General features: G+C 31.8%; 1 protein-coding gene and 2 long non-coding RNA genes across 3 annotated transcripts; 2 read left to right on the forward strand and 1 right to left on the reverse strand.

Moving 5' to 3' along the window:
• LOC146916176 (uncharacterized) lies at positions 1-2,043 on the reverse strand. Its single transcript, XR_015013764.1, has 4 exons — positions 1,778-2,043; positions 1,561-1,617; positions 1,136-1,219; positions 1-966 (listed from the first exon to the last, which is right to left on the reverse strand). It is a non-coding gene; the product is annotated as an uncharacterized LOC146916176 (long non-coding RNA).
• An 8,139-nt stretch (positions 2,044-10,182) lies between these two features.
• On the forward strand, positions 10,183-12,261 carry LOC146916177 (uncharacterized). Its single transcript, XR_015013765.1, has 2 exons — positions 10,183-10,304; positions 12,005-12,261. It is a non-coding gene; the product is annotated as an uncharacterized LOC146916177 (long non-coding RNA).
• A 1,218-nt stretch (positions 12,262-13,479) lies between these two features.
• Positions 13,480-16,617, forward strand: LOC146916178 (vesicle-associated membrane protein 722-like). Its single transcript, XM_085718330.1, has 5 exons — positions 13,480-13,759; positions 14,660-14,843; positions 15,633-15,729; positions 15,772-15,822; positions 16,318-16,617. Exons 1-5 carry the CDS (start codon positions 13,564-13,566, stop codon positions 16,438-16,440), a joined length of 651 nt encoding a protein of 216 aa, XP_085574456.1. The 5' UTR covers positions 13,480-13,563; the 3' UTR covers positions 16,441-16,617.
• The last annotated feature ends 1,820 nt before the right edge of the window (positions 16,618-18,437 follow it).

Genomic DNA, 18,437 nt, shown 5'->3' on the forward strand with positions numbered 1-18,437 from the left:
TTTAATTAAAAATGACATCTTATGTACTTCATTAAGAAACAAAGCTAGCTCTTTTTCTCGTCACAACTTGTCTACAAGGAGGCTATATACTATTTACTAAATACTTTTGACCACAACTTATCTACGTTAATTGTTAGCCATTCAAGACATACAACCTAACTATATGCAAAATGAAAAGTGAAAGAATTGTGAAGCCAACAAATGAAAAAGTATGTCAAGAGCATATAATACTTGTAGCTTTCCTTGTATTCCTTGGTGCTGGCTTCAACAACTTTGAAAAAGCATTCAATTCATGCACCAGTAACCGCATAAACTCTAACTGATGTTGAATTACTTAAAAGTTGTTCAGTGCCAAAGAAAGGCCGAGTTAAATTTGACTAGTACGACTGACCTCGACTTGCTGCTGCTTGGAATACCTCAAAATCTTTCAATCACTAGTTACATGAGTTCAACAAAAGGATAACAATAAAAAATAAATCAATGCCAAATGAAAAAACAAGACAGAATACACATTAAGTTATAGTCAAATCACTCCAAGGACAGAATTATTTCTTCAAGCTTCTCTAGTAAGTGTTGATAAACAAATAACTGTCACATTCAAATACAATTCAATATCACCATAAGCACCAAAACTAAGTTTCAGTGAACAACATTCAGAGTCAAATCACACAATATTGTGACACAAACATTCACAGTTTCAACTAGATAACTTTTAGACACAGAAAACTGCACCTATTGCAACATTCGGCATACGAATTCATCTCATTCTCCACGTCATCCAAACCGCCCATATTGTCAGAAAAATATAGCTCCATTATGAAATGTCAAGGGCAAGATAAATGAAGGAAAGAAAAAAAGGAAAACCATTATGTAAGTTGTCGAGTCTTACTTGTATAGTAGCAAGTCTTCTCTCAAATCCTTTTCTCGACGCTTTTTCAATTCATTTTTCCTTATATAGTTTCGCATCTGAAGTTTATATAGAAGATAACATATCACATATAAGAGTTTGAAAATTTAAGAATTACAACTTTGAAGTTCTTCTAACAATATGATGATACTTAGCTAAGTTCACAAATGACTAGATTAGCATCTAAATGTTCCAAGTGTTTGAAGCAAAGATATGAAAGACAATTACCTATAATAAGTTATGTTCTAAATTCACATTTCTCTACAATAGATGTCTTTCTTCTGGATGTGATAACACCAATAATGCATAAACCTGAAGGAAAAGAAAAAGAATTTTGTTCTTCATAAACAATTGTTGGCCCCTTTTTTTGAAATATATATATATATATATATATATATATATATATATATATATATATATAATTCATTCAACCTATCATTATAAAAGAAGCTAAATATATGACACTTCATCATGGTTATAAAACTCAAAGCTAAGAGGCTACGTTCATATTCCATTTGGTTTTTCTTATCAAAATTGAGTAGCTAAAGGAGATTAGTAGGAATAAATAAAGTGTGGCATCTGAATATATATATATATATATATATATATATATATATATAATGGTGTCTACTTTTCCTATATTCTTGCATTACCTTTATTTCATAAGACACGAAAACATGTGAATCCAAGGCCCTTCAAAGTGGTCTAGCCTGTATGTTCATAAAACAAATTTAGAGTTGTTCCTAGTCATGCCATATTTTAAAAAGTGAATAGAATAACGAATGAAATAGCATATGTTTGTTTATCCAGCAACTTCTGCTAAACAAAGGAACTAAAAAATGAAATGCCAAGATACACTCCTACACTTACATATCCCAAGTTGTCAATGCCTACCAATGATAACCCAATAACCTTCAAGAGAAACATGTGAGCCATTAGAACACAAAGATGAGGAAAGTAAATAGAAACCCCTTTATAAGTCACATTCATAGAGTGATGATCTAAGTTAAAATTAGATAAAGTTTCCTACATAACCCTTGGCATCAATTAACTTAATACTGACAAATACAAATTAATCATCAAATATAGAGTCCATGAGCTGATTTCCATCATGATAATTCAGAATAAAAGATGGTTCATATAAAGAACAAAGAAACTTGCAATTTGAAGATGACACCAGCTCCCCATCTTTTAAAAAAGGAAGCAAATGAAAAATGTGATTGAATGAGAAAGTAACATGCACCTTTAGGTCGTTGTGGAAAGCCATTTTACTATAACAATAATCAACATCACATAGAAAATGCTAAAAAAAAAAATTTGTGCCCTTTTCTTTTAACCTCCCACTGCATACCTTTCTCAATTTGATAAGACAAACCAACAAAATAAGAGGTAACAAAAGACTCTGATGACTAAATTAGTCAATACGTGTCAACACAAGTAACTTAGATGCATTCAAATTGATTGCATTGTTATTGTAATATTATATAATAATTGATGATCATAGTGGGCACATGAAGCTTAGTTATAAAGTGCAGGTTATCATATGAGTATGGCTTATCTACAATTAGATGGATCAAAATAAACACACTATAATAGTTGTCTTAAGAGATTGAGAATTAGAATATAACACATAATAATAACCTAAGTATGGAAGATCTCTTCTCCTCCAGCAATGTGCACAAGTTGAGAAAAAAGGAATCAATCAATGGTGATAAACATGCACAAGTTGAGACTTGAGACAATATAAAAGGCACTCCAATCCAATAGAAAAAGGCTCTCTCATCTTTTTCTACAAATTCACATATTCACAGATTAATATCTCTAACATCTTCTTCAATCATGAATTTTCATAAAAGAATATCTTATAATTATCTCTCTAAACCAACTTACCAAAAGTCCTTGTATTCAATGAAATGCTTTCAAACCCATAAAAAAATATCCTATAATTATAAAACAAAGCTAACTAGTGTCTGAGATGAGATCATTCACTAATATCAGCCCATTAAAGTTTAAACTAATACCTGTTTTGATAACCCATTCACTTAAATTCATAAACTAGAAGAATCGATATTGAACATTAAAAATCTAGATAGCCATTAGGAAAAAATGTTTTTTTTTATAGTAAATTGATAAAACCTAGAAAAATATATTAATAGAGAAACCAGTTTGGATTAGGAAATTGACAAAACCACAGGCACAAACACAAACGCAATCAACATTGAACAATGAACACAACCACAATAACAGTGAATTGAGTATCAAAAGCACAAACATAAATCTAAACCCTAATAACCTCAAATATGCATGTATGGAATAAGAATTAGGAATTAATGAAGAAAAAGGTGAGAGATCTTACGAAAATCGAAAATGAAGAGTTCGAAGCGGTCAAACCATGAGACAGAGAGAAACAGTCACGAGCTATCGAGAACTCCTTTCTCACACTGTTGAAACGAAGAAGGTGAGAGCAATCAACACAGAGAGAAGCAGAGTCGAGGAAAGTTGAGCGAAGAAGAGTACAAGAGAGAGAGAGGGTCACGTACCGGAGTATGGGTCACGAATCGGTGCCGGAGTATGGGTCACGAATCGGTGTCGGAGATGGTGAGAGAGCAACGACAGATTGGAAATGAGTGAGTGAGATAGAGATGAGGAAGAAGGAGTTTGGTGGTGGAAGAGAACAACTACGCGGCGGAGAAGAAGGAGTTCGATGGAGAAGAGGTTTTCAGTCTTTGATGGAGAAGAGATACAAGTAGGATTGCCTTTTGTGAGGTAGATTTCGTTTTTTTAATATATTTTGATAAACCCCCAAACATAGCGTTTGCATAAAAACGCTAACTATACCCCCCATCCAATAATAGCGTTCACTAGGAAGCGCTATCTTTGCGAAGCTAAATAATAGCGTTTTCCTAAAAGCGCTATCTGATCTATATTTTTGAGTAGTTTTCTTAGCGCCCACCCAAAAACGCTATGAAAGGCTTGTGGGTTGCCTTTTTAATAGCATTTATATAAAAACGCTATTAAAATTGCGCTATTAAAAGCCAGAATTGTGGTAGTGCACTGATCAAACAAACACACACAGAGACACAATTAGAAGCAATCAAGCAGCAAGTAATTAAGGATATGAAGGATGATAAGTGTAAAACGGTAAAACATCAAATATTTTATGATGTACTGATAGTGGAAATGATTTTTTACGGTACATAAAATGTAAAACATCTGAATTAATAAAAAAAAAATCGCTCTCCTAGGGTTAGGTTTCCATCTCTTCCTCAGCGAGCCGCCGTGCTAATCAACCCACCCTTATCCATTTTTTAGGTTTCCATCTGGTAATCATGAACCTAGATGCTTCTCTTCTCATGTATTTAAATTGGCCTCGATGGCTGTTTTTGAAATCACAGTAAACCCTACTTGCTTTATCCACCCTAAACATATTTTTTATAAGTTGACCTGCTACTACAATATATTCTCATTGTAGTAGGAGCTGGTGTGAGATAAATGTACAAGATTGCTGCAATTATATGCATATTTTATTGTTTTTATTCATCTCAGCCAGCCATTAGGTATTAAATTCTGGGTTATTTTATTAGTGTACGCTTGCACTAACCAGTCTTGTACATTTTTTGTAACTTGCACTATTTTCATAAGTTATGTTTATTGACTATTTTCATATGTTGACCTGCTACTACAATATATTCTCTATGCTGTTTTCATAAGTTGACATGCTTATTGACTATTTTTTTATCTAGAACTAGGTAAGAAAAGCAATAACTAGGTAAGATAAGAGAGCTAACCTTATAAGGGTGAGGGAGATACCCAACTGGTCTTGGAAAAGAGCCATTAGGTTTTTCTTGTTAGCAAATGCACTCCACCCAATTATGAGTAAATGTCTCTGTGGCTGCCCTGCTCACAAGAACAAAGTAAATTTAACCTCTCAAGCAAGCAGTCAATGGGCAATGTAATGTAATGCTACATAATATACGTGACTTAAGTCCTAGATACAGTGGATTAACATACGTGACTTAAGTCCTAGATACAGTGGATTAACCAGTGCTCAGAAGAGATTTCATTAGCAATAAACATAGAGATTAACACAATTTCAAGAATCAATTAGTCAAGAGAAGTGGCAAACCGAAATACCAACACAACTAAAAATAGCCTCTGCAAAGCTGCTGAAACTAGACCATCACAATAGTCAAGCGAAGTGACAAATCCTAGACACCTCTGCCAAATGATTAGGAAAAACCAGAACAGCACCTAGACAAAACAACAGCAGCAGACACACAAATCTCTAAGGGGAAACCGAGAACACACTACCTCAAGAGATAATCACCAGGACATATGCATTATCAATAATTGATTCCTATTACAAGATATGTCCAAATATCGATGAACACGAGTCTTTTAAAAAAAAATCGATGAACATGAGATTATTGTAACTATAGTTAGCACAATATGATGAAAAAAAAAACAGGATAATAAATCTGAAGAGAATACAACAAAGCTTACATCCAAATTGCTTCACTTCAACCATACGAAGATCTAATGGAATTTCTTGAAACTTTGCTGCAATTCGCCTGTCTCCTGAACCTTACAATAACAAGCCATTTAGTAACATAAATTACAAATTCTAATCAGCTAACCAAGATTAACACTGAATAATCCAATCCATTTTTAAATGATCTAAACTCCGCAAAATTTAGAACTAGAAAAGTTGAAATCCTCGTCGTCCAAGAAATTGACCGAACTGTCATGGAATAAGACGAATCCCAAATTCATCAGTGTAACAACCTAAATCGCTTTTCCCAGTTTCAATTACACTTCCCCTAAATATCTCTATTCAAGTTTCAATTACAATTTCCACTAAATCGATTTCCCAAGTTTCAATTACAATTTCCCCTAACCAGTGGCGGAGCCACTCACATGCTTGTGGGGGCTCCTGCCAGCACAAATTCTGAAAATTTTTCTAATTTTTTTTATATATACACATATACTGTTAATCACACCCCACCCACTATGGTAATTGATAATTCCTAACATATCAAACACACCCAGCAGCCCAACTGCCCAATTCCATGTAACTTTGAACTAGTTTCAAATTCGAGGTAACCTATAGTAGTTTCCCAAAATTGAATTGGAGTTAACTTCAGATATAATCAACAAACAGAACAAATCATAAGACTATATTATCATCTCCACTTAGACCAAAAACATTAACTGCCTAGCTAATTACAGGACTTAACAAGGTTCATTTAGAATGAATTTCCATGACTTCAAAAATCAGGATTAAAACCACCATACAAAGCAAGATTGCTTAAATTATAGATTACATCTGATTGATTAGTGTGTACGAGGCACTGATAGAGATGCACGCATAAAACTAACATTGACACGCAAATATTGCTATAATTTAAAAAAATAGAAGTGATTCTTTACGTAGGCACATGTGTTGGACACAAGACACACCATTAACTTAAAATGTCGGTTCTACTGAATCAAAATGAATCAATTGGTTTGTTCTATAAATTAAAATATATATCAACTAGAAAAATTGAGATTGAACATGAGAAAATCATTCAATATTTCCAAAACATGACAAGTTGTAGAGGACAATTGTAATTGGTATTTCTGGTTTTAAAAATGAAATGTAATATATTATTTAATGTTACAATATATATATATATATATATATATATATATATATATATATATATATATATATATATGGTGCCTCCATTAATTAAAATTCCTGGCTCACCTACTTAGGAGCAAGGAAAGATTAAACGAAACTTGAATATTACCATCCTGAAATTAAGGTGGTTTTTCCTTCTCCCTTATTCCTCGTGCATAAATCTTTGGTTAGTTAATTTTGGGATTTTGGGATTTTTGAATTAACCTATTAAAATGAAATTAAATTGGTTTTATGATGCATGCATATTAGATTTAGATATGTGAAGTTCTTGCATGTTCAATTTGAGTTGGTTGCTTTAGTTAATCACATGTATATGCTAAATAACTTTCCTTTAGAATTGTTATCCTACTGTAAAATAACGAGTAAAGATGGGTTAATTATTATTTTGAATTGGGAATGCATTTAAATTAAGTTAAATTTGTCTAAATTATGAAGTTGATGATGCTCTGAAAGTGGCGTAGTCAGGAACCTAGATCAGGGGTGCAAGTATTTCGATATGCTCGGAAGTCACATCACTTAAATTGAAATTATGATTATGCCTGGAAAGAAAATCACTTTGATTCGACTTACATTTCTGCTACAAAGTCACATCATCATTGTCTTAGGTATCTTAATTACATGGATTCCCATTCAAAATATAACACATTGCATACAAATTGGCATGAAGAAATTAACTCATTAACTGCGTACATGTTGCACGAAGGAATTAAGGGTCATTTTAGTCCCTCTATATGATATTTATAAATACATTTTATAATTTTTTTTTGAAGGAATAAATACATTTTATAATTGTAAAATGCATTTTAATAAAAGAGAAACAGAGATATAAGCCACGATTGAACTATGACCAATTATATTTATTTGAAACGAATTCTTGTCCCTAAAAGCCAGGAATACTGGTCCCTATACACTAGTGGGAATTACAGCAATGCCAGGCTGGCAGCATCATACCAAAATTCTTAATTTTGCTGCTAATTTGTTGGAATAAAAGTTTTCTGTTAAGAAAAACAACATAAGCCACATATCCCACATTAGTATAATTAAGCAAAATATTCATGTATATAGAATTACCAAGACGCAACATTTGAACAAGAAGTGGTTCAGTACATAGATTGTAAATTTGTCTAGAACTAACGGTTTCTCCCTGTCACAGTATGAATCATCAGTGGTTTAAAATGTCTTAGAGAAGCTTCATATCAATGCCAAACAGAAAAAGGTGCATCCAAGTGCAGAAAAATGGATTGATCCTCTGCACAATATGCTTTCTCCCTGCAGGAAGCGCCAAAACCCGGTATCGACCGAATCAATTGTATAAGACTTATTTTTCAAATGAATCAGTTCAACCATTGACGATTACTTAATATATCAATCAAATATAAGTAAAAGAGAGATTAAGGTTGTTGTAATTTGATTTTGACAACCGCAAACTTAATAACGAACAACCATCGTAATCAAGAATGATTGATAAGCTAGAAAAAAATAAATGGAACATGAGATGAAATCCAAAACCTCAATTCTTGTTTCTCTCATCAAAGGCATTAGTAGATCTTGGTTGCTAAGAAATTCTGAGCTAAGAAGGCATAAACTCTGTTTGCTAAAACAGTGGGTAGCCTATAAACTAGGAGAGAGTTGATAAAATAAAGAGAGATGCCATTCAATGGATGCAAGACATGCAATTCGACAACATAGATTTTTAGCTTGATTCTAAAATAAAGAGAGATGCATTCCACTCCCATATGACAGATATCACAGAATTTGACAATATTATTATTATTATTATTATTATTATTATTATTATTATTATTATTATTATTATTATTATTATTATTATTATTATTATTATCAACGTTTAGACGGGCACTCCATGCCTTCCCATCAGCTCTTCTTATTGCACTAATGCGTATAAATTACGAACAATAGTTTTTATTAAATTTTGATTTAAATTAATTTGTCTTTGATTAAAATTATAGGTATAAATAATAGATATTAATGGTTTATTTATTTATAAACAATATAGATCGGTATTTTTTTGAGTAAGTATAGATTAGTATTATTATTACTAAAATTTATTATATATATATATATATATATATATATATATATACACACACAAATTTTTTTGTTCTTTTTAAATATAATTCAACATTTTAATTCTAATTATTTCTTTGTTTTTTAGTTTTATCCTTCAATAAACTTAATTTTAAATTATATTAAACTCAACATAGGTTTGTCCTCGTGAGCTTAGCTCAGTTGGTAGGAACAATGCGTAATATATGCAAGGTTTGGGGTTCAAACCCAGACCACCACAAAAAAAAAAAAACTCAACATAGGTTTTATCAAATTTAATAGATAATTTCCAAAGGTTAACTCAGTTGGTAAGATGTTAAATCACAAGCAAGATCATGGGTTTCATTGTTGTAATCGGTGTTATGACATCTTTGGTGGATGATCTATAAGTAGTTATGCAAATGCTCTTTGAGCTTGAGGTCTGTCATGACCCTGGTGAGCATCCGGAGCTCAACTAAACTTTTTGTAACCAATTCTTTTAATAAATAATTTACTTTTTAAATCATAAATTGATTGAGAAAATTTTAAATAATTATTTGATTATTTATTTTAATCAATATTGTATTTGGGGAAATAATTTTTTTCTTACATGTGCCCTCTTTATTTATTTTAAACACATTTCTTGATTATTATTACAACTTACTCAACTAAAGTATATTAATTTTATATTTTAGATAGAAGTTAATAGTTTATTTGCTAAATTGTTGGTTATAATGAGTAATAGTTTTTCTTATTATCTATATGATATATAATTATATTTGGGGAAATAATTTTTTTTTCTTACATGTGCCCTCTTTATTTATTCTAAACACATTTCTTGATTATTATTACAACTTACTCAACTAAAGTATATTAATTTTATATTTTAGATAGATGTTAATAGTTTATTTGTTAAATTGTTGGTTATAATGAGTAATAGTTTTACTTATTATCTATATGGTATATAAATTTTGAATAAATATTATAATACAATCCAAAGAGAAATATTGTATATGCAACCCAGGCAACGCCGGGTAAATAACCTAGTTTGGCAATATTATTGATGAGTGTCGAGAGCAATTTTTCTATTTCTTCACAAACTCTAGGGTCGAAGAGAAGCCACTTCCTTAACTAGTCCCCCTACATTGTATTATATCTATTATTTTTAAGCATCTTTCCTTAAAAAAAACAACTCAACTGCTAACAACCTGATAACATTACTAAGTTTTTAAAGGGTTTTCAATGTCACCAACGCAAACTAAAAATGCTATTTTATAGGCTATGAACTTATTAGTTGTTCTTTCCATCTAAAAACAAAGTGAACACGTAAAAAACATAGTCATTAAATAAATGAAATAGAGGGATTATAATTAAATTAGTCAAGATTAATTTCCAATAAAGTAGTTCTTTTTCTTTGAGTTGTCACGACGTAAATAGATTTTTGAAGAGAGGGAGAGGTTGTTACAGAATATTTAGGAATCTCTCTTCTTTGTTGTTAATTTCAACTAAATTTTAATTGGTTGTCCGTTAAGATTCTCACAGTGGCTGCAGGTTAAGATTCACAGCATTTTGGAGGCAACATCTTGCACTTAGAGCTTCGGCCAGCAGAGGATCTACTTCAGTATGTGCTCCAACTTTGGTTACATGTTGTGGGAAGTATGTTTGGTAATGTCATAATTTGGAATACTATCTTTATTTTCTTTATGTCATAGTTTAGATTATTTTTTTCTTTTAGTTGCGGCATATTGGTTGCAACTAAGCATTCTGTTATTGGAATGATGTGCTTTTTTAATATCTGTGTTGTCACATATGGATTGCTGCGAAGTATTCTCTGTTGGAGTGATTTACTTTTTGAGAACAATATGGTAATTTATATCTAGACTTCTTACATTAGGCTTTTTTTTTTTTTTTAGCTCATCAAAATAGAAAGGTGCTGATGGAATTCTTCAAAGTTAAGTTGAGTTTGCAAGAATGGTTTTGCCAGCAGATACTATAACAAATGCTTCACTAATATTGGTGCAATTGATTTACACTTGGTGTTTGAAAATTTATTTTTTTACTTATACTGAAGTTTTTTATTCAAATATTTGTTTTGTTTGACAAAAATAGATGAATGGGAGAGAAGATATCTTGATTTTCATCCTTTTTGTTGAAGTTACTTTACTTTCCCATTTTCTTCTCCTTAGATCGGAACTCCCTCATTGTATGCTTTTTGATCTCATGTGATAAGTTTACACACACACACACACACACACACCCTGTTTTTCACAAGCAATTTGTTTGTTTTTATTTTTAAATGTTTTTTTTTTCATGTAACTATTTACTCTGCATTGCCACGCTATTTTTTTCTTTGGTTATTCTTAAATTTTCTATCTGATTCCTTAGATCGGAACTCCCTCATTGTATGCTTTTTAATCTCATGTGATAAGTTTATACACACACACACACACACACCCTGTTTTTCACAAGCAATTTGTTTGTTTTTATTTTTAAATGTTTTTTTTTCATGTAACTATTTACTCTGCATTGCCACGCTATTTTTTTCTTTGGTTATTCTTAAATTTTCTATCTGATTTGATATATCAAAGAAACTTCTTCCTATACGTATTAGTGTAGTATAAGCCACATTAGCTTTAAGGCCATGATAAGTAAATAACTAAAAGCTAATATTCATATGCACATTAGATACATAATATTGGGTTGTTGTAGTAGGATTAGAATTTTTGTTCTGTTTGTAAATGGTTTCTTTGTTGAAACTCATTTGGATCATCACAAGGGCTAACTTATAAGTAGATATGCATGTTACTTTCTAGACATGATAATTTGAGCAGTAGTTAGGCAATTTGTCAACCCTATTAGGTCCAACCTGCCATAAACTTTTCCATGAATTGATAATGCTGACAGGCTAATTGAAAGGATAGAAGTATTTTACTTTATGATTATGACTTCATCAACCAAGTATTTTACTTTTAATTTTTAATTTTTCTCTAAACTTATTCTGAAGATATACTAACATTGTTTCCACTTTGCCAACATATCATTCTGTACTAATGATGAGTATTTTCATCAACAACTCAATCGTTCTACATGCACATTTTCCTATACCCCCACATGGATTCTTGGCATCAAGTTTCCAATCACACCCAACTATACCTGGATTGTCTATGTAATTGCCGTATACACAATTATTAGTCAATCTCAATTTGTTTTTAGAATTATTGGTTTATTTGGGATAACTTGACATAGTTACTAACCAACTGCGTGGATTTTTGTTCATGTTACTTTTTTCTGATACTTCTTGACATATTAGGCTTTGAAGTAATATATCGATTGTATGATTGACACAATGACTAATATTTTTTCAGCAGAAGCTGTCGTATAGAGACCGACTGTTAATATGATATTCTTCTTTTGCGGCTGAAATTTGTGTTCCAGTTTATTCTTCTTTTGCTCCATTGCTAGCAACAACAGAGGAAAAGAAACTGGCAGAGGAGGGATATATAACATACTATGCATAGTATACTAAAATTACTTTATGCATTTTGTACTGTGTGCTCATACTATGTTGGTTTTTATTCTGATATTTCATTAAGAGCACATGTAGCATGTAGTTGTATTGGAATTCGACAACTTTGAAACCGATCATTCTAAACATTTCCAGTTACATTTGAGAACACCTCTGAGATAGTCCTTAGAAAGTAATCTACTGTTGTTAGAGACTTAGAGTTAATGGCAAAATAAGACAGTTCCTTTCAATAAGTAATTTTATTCTCACTGTTTAAAAAGTATAACTTTATAAGATTTGTAAATTTGATATCAAGTGACATTAAAATACCTAAAATCATATCATAATCATAATATTATAATTGCTGTGGTTTTTTAAAGACAACTTGCTTCCTATCGTCATCTAACCTTTGTAACATGATATTAATGTTGGTGTTTCGAAAGGCAATGGAAATATTATAGATAATATTTGGATTATATTTTCAATATTTTTGGAATTTATAGTCGTGTAATCTATAGCCAACATGGTGCAGCTGAAGCCAACATGATTGCTCTTTAGCCAGTGATTTTTTCATAAAAAAGGGTTTTGTGGTTGGGCGCTAGAATTAGCATTGGGAGTGAATCAATAAAAGACATATCATCCGGAGATCTTAAAAGATCAAACTTCTTCACACTTAACTTCTTCGTTAGTTGGTTTATTTTTGGCGCACCAATTGATTTAGAGGAACTATCAAGTTGACTGAAAAATAATAAATCTAACAAATATTTCACCTGTTCGACAACATGGGTCGACGATCTGGGAAAAAGCTTATTTAAAAAATAAATTACAGACAAGGAAAAACTTATTTAAAAAAACACATTAAGATAGAAACCTACTCATGAGTTCTTTGACACTGTTTCTAATATTTCGCATCTAATATTATAATGCATTGCAAGTAATATACTAAACTATATATGACCCGTGCGTTAGCACGGGTCGATGGTCTAGTCTTTCCTTAAAAAAAACAACTCAACTGCTAACAACCTGATAACATTACTAAGTTTTTAAAGGGTTTTCAATGTCACCAACGCAAACTAAAAATGCTATTTTATAGGCTATGAACTTATTAGTTGTTCTTTCCATCTAAAAACAAAGTGAACACGTAAAAAAAATAGTCATTAAATAAATGAAATAGAGGGATTATAATTAAATTAGTCAAGATTAATTTCCAATAAAGTAGTTCTTTTTCTTTGAGTTGTCACGACGTAAATAGATTTTTGAAGAGAGGGAGAGGTTGTTACAGAATATTTAGGAATCTCTCTTCTTTGTTGTTAATTTCAACTAAATTTTAATTGGTTGTCCGTCTTTTCAGTACGTTCCTTCATTCCTTCATCTTCTTCACAACATCCTCTCTCTAAAACTCTCTCTCTCTCTAACAAAATGGAACAAAGATCATTGTTGTACAGCGCTGTAGCACGTGGGAGTGTAATTTTGACAGATTACCAGAATCATAGTTACACCGGCAACTTCGGTGATGTTGCAGTATGGTGTCTCAAGAGCCTACCGTCCTCGAACAACAAAATCTCTTATCATGGAAATGGGCATACTTTTAACTATCTCACACACAGTGGATTGAGTAACTTTCTAAACCCTTTTTTTTCATTTATTTATTTATTTATTTTATTTTGATTTTAATGTTTGTTAGTCTCTAAACTCTTTTTTTGGTTGATTTGCTTTTTTTTTCTTTTTTTTCTTTTTTGTGATTTGAATGTTTGGTAATTGTTACGAATTTGATTTAAATGTGAATTGTAAAATGATATGAAAAATGTTGAAGGAGGTTAGAATTTGTATTCAAGGTTGCTTGATTTGATTTTGTTAGATTAAATTTCAAGATCGAATTGATTTGATGTGAAAAGCGTAATATGAGGTAATACATATATATGATTAGAATCGAATTGAATTGGTTAGATTTTTGATAAAAGAGAAGTGAATGTGACTGAACATAACCACATGTGTCAATGATCTTTTTTTGAAGAAGCTAAATTAGTCTACTTAAATTGATACTGGAGATAATCGAACTTGAGACCTGAAGGTGGAGCACACTCTCAGGTCTCAAGCCAATACCAACACGTGTCAATGATCTTGTCGCGTCAGTGGTTCATACACTAACATGGCTGAATATTACAAAGTTTTCTGTGTGTCATTGTCACACACACCTTCAATATGATGTCTCTAGGTTCTACATAACCTGTACTCGGTGTAGTTGTTCCATTACTTATAAGCGTAAAGAACACCATTTAAAATTTTAGTAAGAAACTTATTTGTTTATAAAATGGAAGTTTCTTTTTATGGAGCTATTTAAAAGTTGATATATAAAGAAAAAAATTGGTAGTTCATAGTATAATGTATTACCAATGTAAATGGTGAATTCTATATTGTTTTATTGTTAGATTGATTGTAGATTTATTTTTTTTAATGGTGATGTTTGTTTTTATGTTTCTATAGTCTGGAACTGACTCAAAATATGTTTTCGTAGCTTACTGTGTGGTAGCTGTAGAATCAGTTGGAGTTGAGGTTCCCTTTGCTTTCCTGGAACGTATTCAAGAAAGTTTTATCAAGAATTGTTCTGGAGGAAAATCTGAAGATGCAGTTTTTATCAAGAATTGTTCTGGACGAAAAACTGAAGACGCGGCTGTGAAGAGTCTAAATGACAAGTTTAGGTAAACACAATATGACCCCCAAAATTGTTTATATATAGTTTGTTTTTGTCAAGACCCAATTGACATCGTTACCGGCGCACAGACTATATTACTCCTGCCTGGCTAGCCTATCCCAAACCCATTTTTCTTTAGTTCTGTACATAAGAAACTAAACACAATATATTTTTTTTTAAGACAATGTAAAAAATACACAGAAATTTTGACAGAATTTTTTTAAATATGGACATCTCCTTGATTTCCTTCTATGAGTGTCTATCTAACCCCTTAACTTCTCACCCTATAGTAAATTTCACAATTTATTTATTTATTCCTCTCCTTAGTGCATAATCATTAGTATATATTTTTTAATATAAAATATAAGACCTTAGATAACATTTTTTTTATCCAATACATGTTAGTTGCTATATTTAATGCTAGCGATATTCTTCTTATAATGGTTTGAATTCTAACTTTGGCTAATTAGATATTTCTACATATTTTTATTCTTTTGAAACATAAAAAAAAATACAAAAAATCCATCTTGACTAATGAAGTATAGAATTGAGGGTTTTACAATTTTCTATTTTGACATCCATTATTGTATTAGAGTAATGATATTTTGACATCCATTTGATGACAACTTTGTTGACAACCTTGTTTTTCTCACTTCTTATTGGTCAAAAACAGTGGAGAGAGAAAAAGGAAGAGAGAGGATAACAATATCATGTGAGTTTGAGAGAGAAAGTTGTCCAAAGTTGTCAAAAAGTGGTTGTCAAAATATCATTTCTCATTGTGAAATGTTTGTTGTAGACCTAAAATGAGGAGGCAGATGCAGTATTGCGTCAATCATCGAGAGGAGCTTAAAAATCTTGATGTCAAAGATGTTACGTGTGAAAATATTAAAATGGTAAAATATTTATATTTATATGACCTTTGTTCATTCTGGCAGATCCTGGAGAGCGAGGAGAATATTGAGCTCGTAGTAGACTTTCACCATCCTGTAAGTAACAATTAATCACAATATATGGTTTTGGACAAATTCAACAAAGACTCAAATATGCATATTTAGTTAATAGGCAACAAAATTTCACAAGCAAACATTATATCTAAAAATAAATGTCATAGCTATATGGAATGTAATTCATGTGGGTTTGCAATCTGTCACTTTTTAGTTTTATGTGAATCACAATGAGACTTGAGGTACATATGGAGTGGTAAAAAATATATGTTGAGTGCTGGTAAAAGAAACTTGTTGAAGTCTCCTATGGTGTGTGTATGGTTGTAAATACAATTCATCAATATGACAAGCATGTATATATCTATCACACTGTCAGTAACTTTTATTAGATGGTTTAAACTCTATTTATTTTAGACATGATACTGTTTTTAATTGTTTCTTTAACTGATGTTAAGTGAGATTCGAGATTTTATTGGAGCTTAAAAAATTAAATTTTTGGTTATCTTTTTTCTAACCCACAATTCATATTTGATTCAGGAGCACTGGGCTGAAAATATGACTCTAACGCAATGGCTAACAGTTATGGCTATCTTGCTTTGTATGGTACCAATCATGGTTCTTTCAATCTGTCCTGCATTCAATTGTAGAACTGAATGTTAGGAGCGGGAGGAAGATCGTGTGATCAAGAAATCTCTTGCTTTTTCTGAGGAAATTAATATTTCATTATTTGCTTGCTGCTATGCAGACTATCAGTTTGCTTTTTGTTTTTGGTGAATATTAGTCTATACCTATGTTATTCGTATTTTTTTAGAAACTAAAATAATCTTTTGTGCTGAATTATGTTTAATATTTTTTTTGTGTTGAATTGTTTGTGTCCTTTTCTGCTTTTTGTCCCTCTGTTGAAATTTGCATACTTCATGATTTAATTGGGATCATGAGATTAATGGGGTAATTAAGCGTTCTGTAATATCCTGCTTAATATGTAGCGACGTATTATCTGTTAACGATGTATTGTGCGCGTATTAAGATAAGGGCGTTTTTGTCAATTGAGCTTGAGTAGTATATAAGGATTTTAGTGCCAAAATATTCATTATTTCCCTCACTTTCTCTCACTAGGTTAGAACTAAGAATAGTGCTCTCTCCTCTCTCTAAGAATCGGTTCACTTTTTCCTTCTTTGCACCATCTTTGTTCAAAGTTTTCAAAGCAAGAGATCAAGCAAGCTTTGTGTACATAGGAACAAGTAACTTCATCTTGTTTTCTTTCAATATCAAGAGTAGAGAATCTAGGTTTTTGATGTAGAGAAAGACTTGAGCTCAACTCAAAGTTCCATAAGGTGAGTTCCTAGTTATAGTTCCTACCCCATGGGTGTATTCTTGGCAAAAATTTAAATTGGTTTGATTCTTGAGAGGTTTATGTATTTTACCCATAATTTAAGCTAAGATTTGTTCATTGTTTGTGTGTTATTCATGTTGTTCCTTGCAATTTCCGTGCTGTTTTGTCTTCTGGATGTTTAGGGCTAAAAATAGATTCATGTTTGAGGTGATATCATGCCAAATCGAAATTCTGCACTTGGAGCTCAAGAAACTCGCTAATGGCTAACTTTTTACGCCATTAGCGAAATTTACCAGAAAACTCCAGCAAGCTACGCCATTAGCGAAAATAGCAGCAGAGCAAAATTTTCATTTCGCTGATAGCAAAATAGTCGGGAAAAATTATGGACTTTTCACTATCTGTAACCAATACGCATGCTTTTGCTATTGCTGATTCTAAACTTGTTGGGACATCATCATACTACTTGAGTTCATCTTTAAAACTTTCTTTAACCAAGTGTATAGCCTCAACACACGAACATATGAATTGCAACCCTAAACAACCTTTAATATGAAGGGAAACTGCTTGGTATGAATAGCACATAAACCCTAGCTTTAATGAAGTATATTGGGAGGAACAGTTTGTTTATGGAAGCGTAGTGGAACTAAGCACGTATAGAAAGATTAGAGCCTCGACCTAATGGTTGAGAATGAATGTAGAAAACACAACTTTGATGTATTATATATGATTACGATAATTGCTTGCATATGTATGAAATGATGTAGGTGTAGCGGCTCTCGTTATCCACACTCGAGGGATGCGAGGGGTTTCCTTATGGAAATGGGATAAGCTCTTTAAGGGGGGCCCCCACGGCACTGAGGGAGTCCGATTGCCTTAGCTAGGTATTTTCGGATATGTATGGGATTTGTCTTTGGGGTTTCTCCACCCGGAACAATCCGTAAAATGAACTCAGATAATTGTTTGTTACACACTATTATGTTATGTATGAAATGATATTGCAAGCAAATGTATGTTAGGACATGATTTGAATATAGATGCAAAGAAGCAACCTAGTACCCCACTCGGTCGTTTAAGTATGTAATAAGCTCACACACGTATAATCAACCAATCGGTTGTAAAATAGGCACGTGGTAACCGTAGGTTTTCCCCAAAGTTATCACTAGCCTAGGAAATAGGAAGAACTCACTAAGACATTATGTCTTACTCCTCTCATTATTTGTTCAGGTTCACAGGTTTCTTGAGGAAAAGGTAAAGAAAAAGCTTTGGAATGATTGTTCTTGCATGGAACCTCTTTAGTGTTGAATTAAGAGATGCATATGTTATA

Source organism: Medicago sativa, chromosome 6, assembly GCF_051527215.1.
Source record: "Medicago sativa cultivar Bolivia chromosome 6, Bolivia_mono, whole genome shotgun sequence".
NCBI classification, from domain to species: Eukaryota; Viridiplantae; Streptophyta; class Magnoliopsida; order Fabales; family Fabaceae; genus Medicago; species Medicago sativa.

What these genes read in the sequence shown, in the direction of transcription:
- LOC146916178 (XM_085718330.1), top strand. Translation starts at nt 13,564, where the DNA reads ATGGAACAAAGATCATTGTTGTACAGCGCTGTAGCACGTGGGAGTGTA. An exon ending in AGTCTAAATGACAAGTTTAG is followed by an intron (nt 14,844 to 15,632) that starts GTAAACACAATA and finishes TGTTTGTTGTAG; the next exon opens with ACCTAAAATGAGGAGGCAGA. An exon ending in CGTGTGAAAATATTAAAATG is followed by an intron (nt 15,730 to 15,771) that starts GTAAAATATTTA and finishes TCATTCTGGCAG; the next exon opens with ATCCTGGAGAGCGAGGAGAA.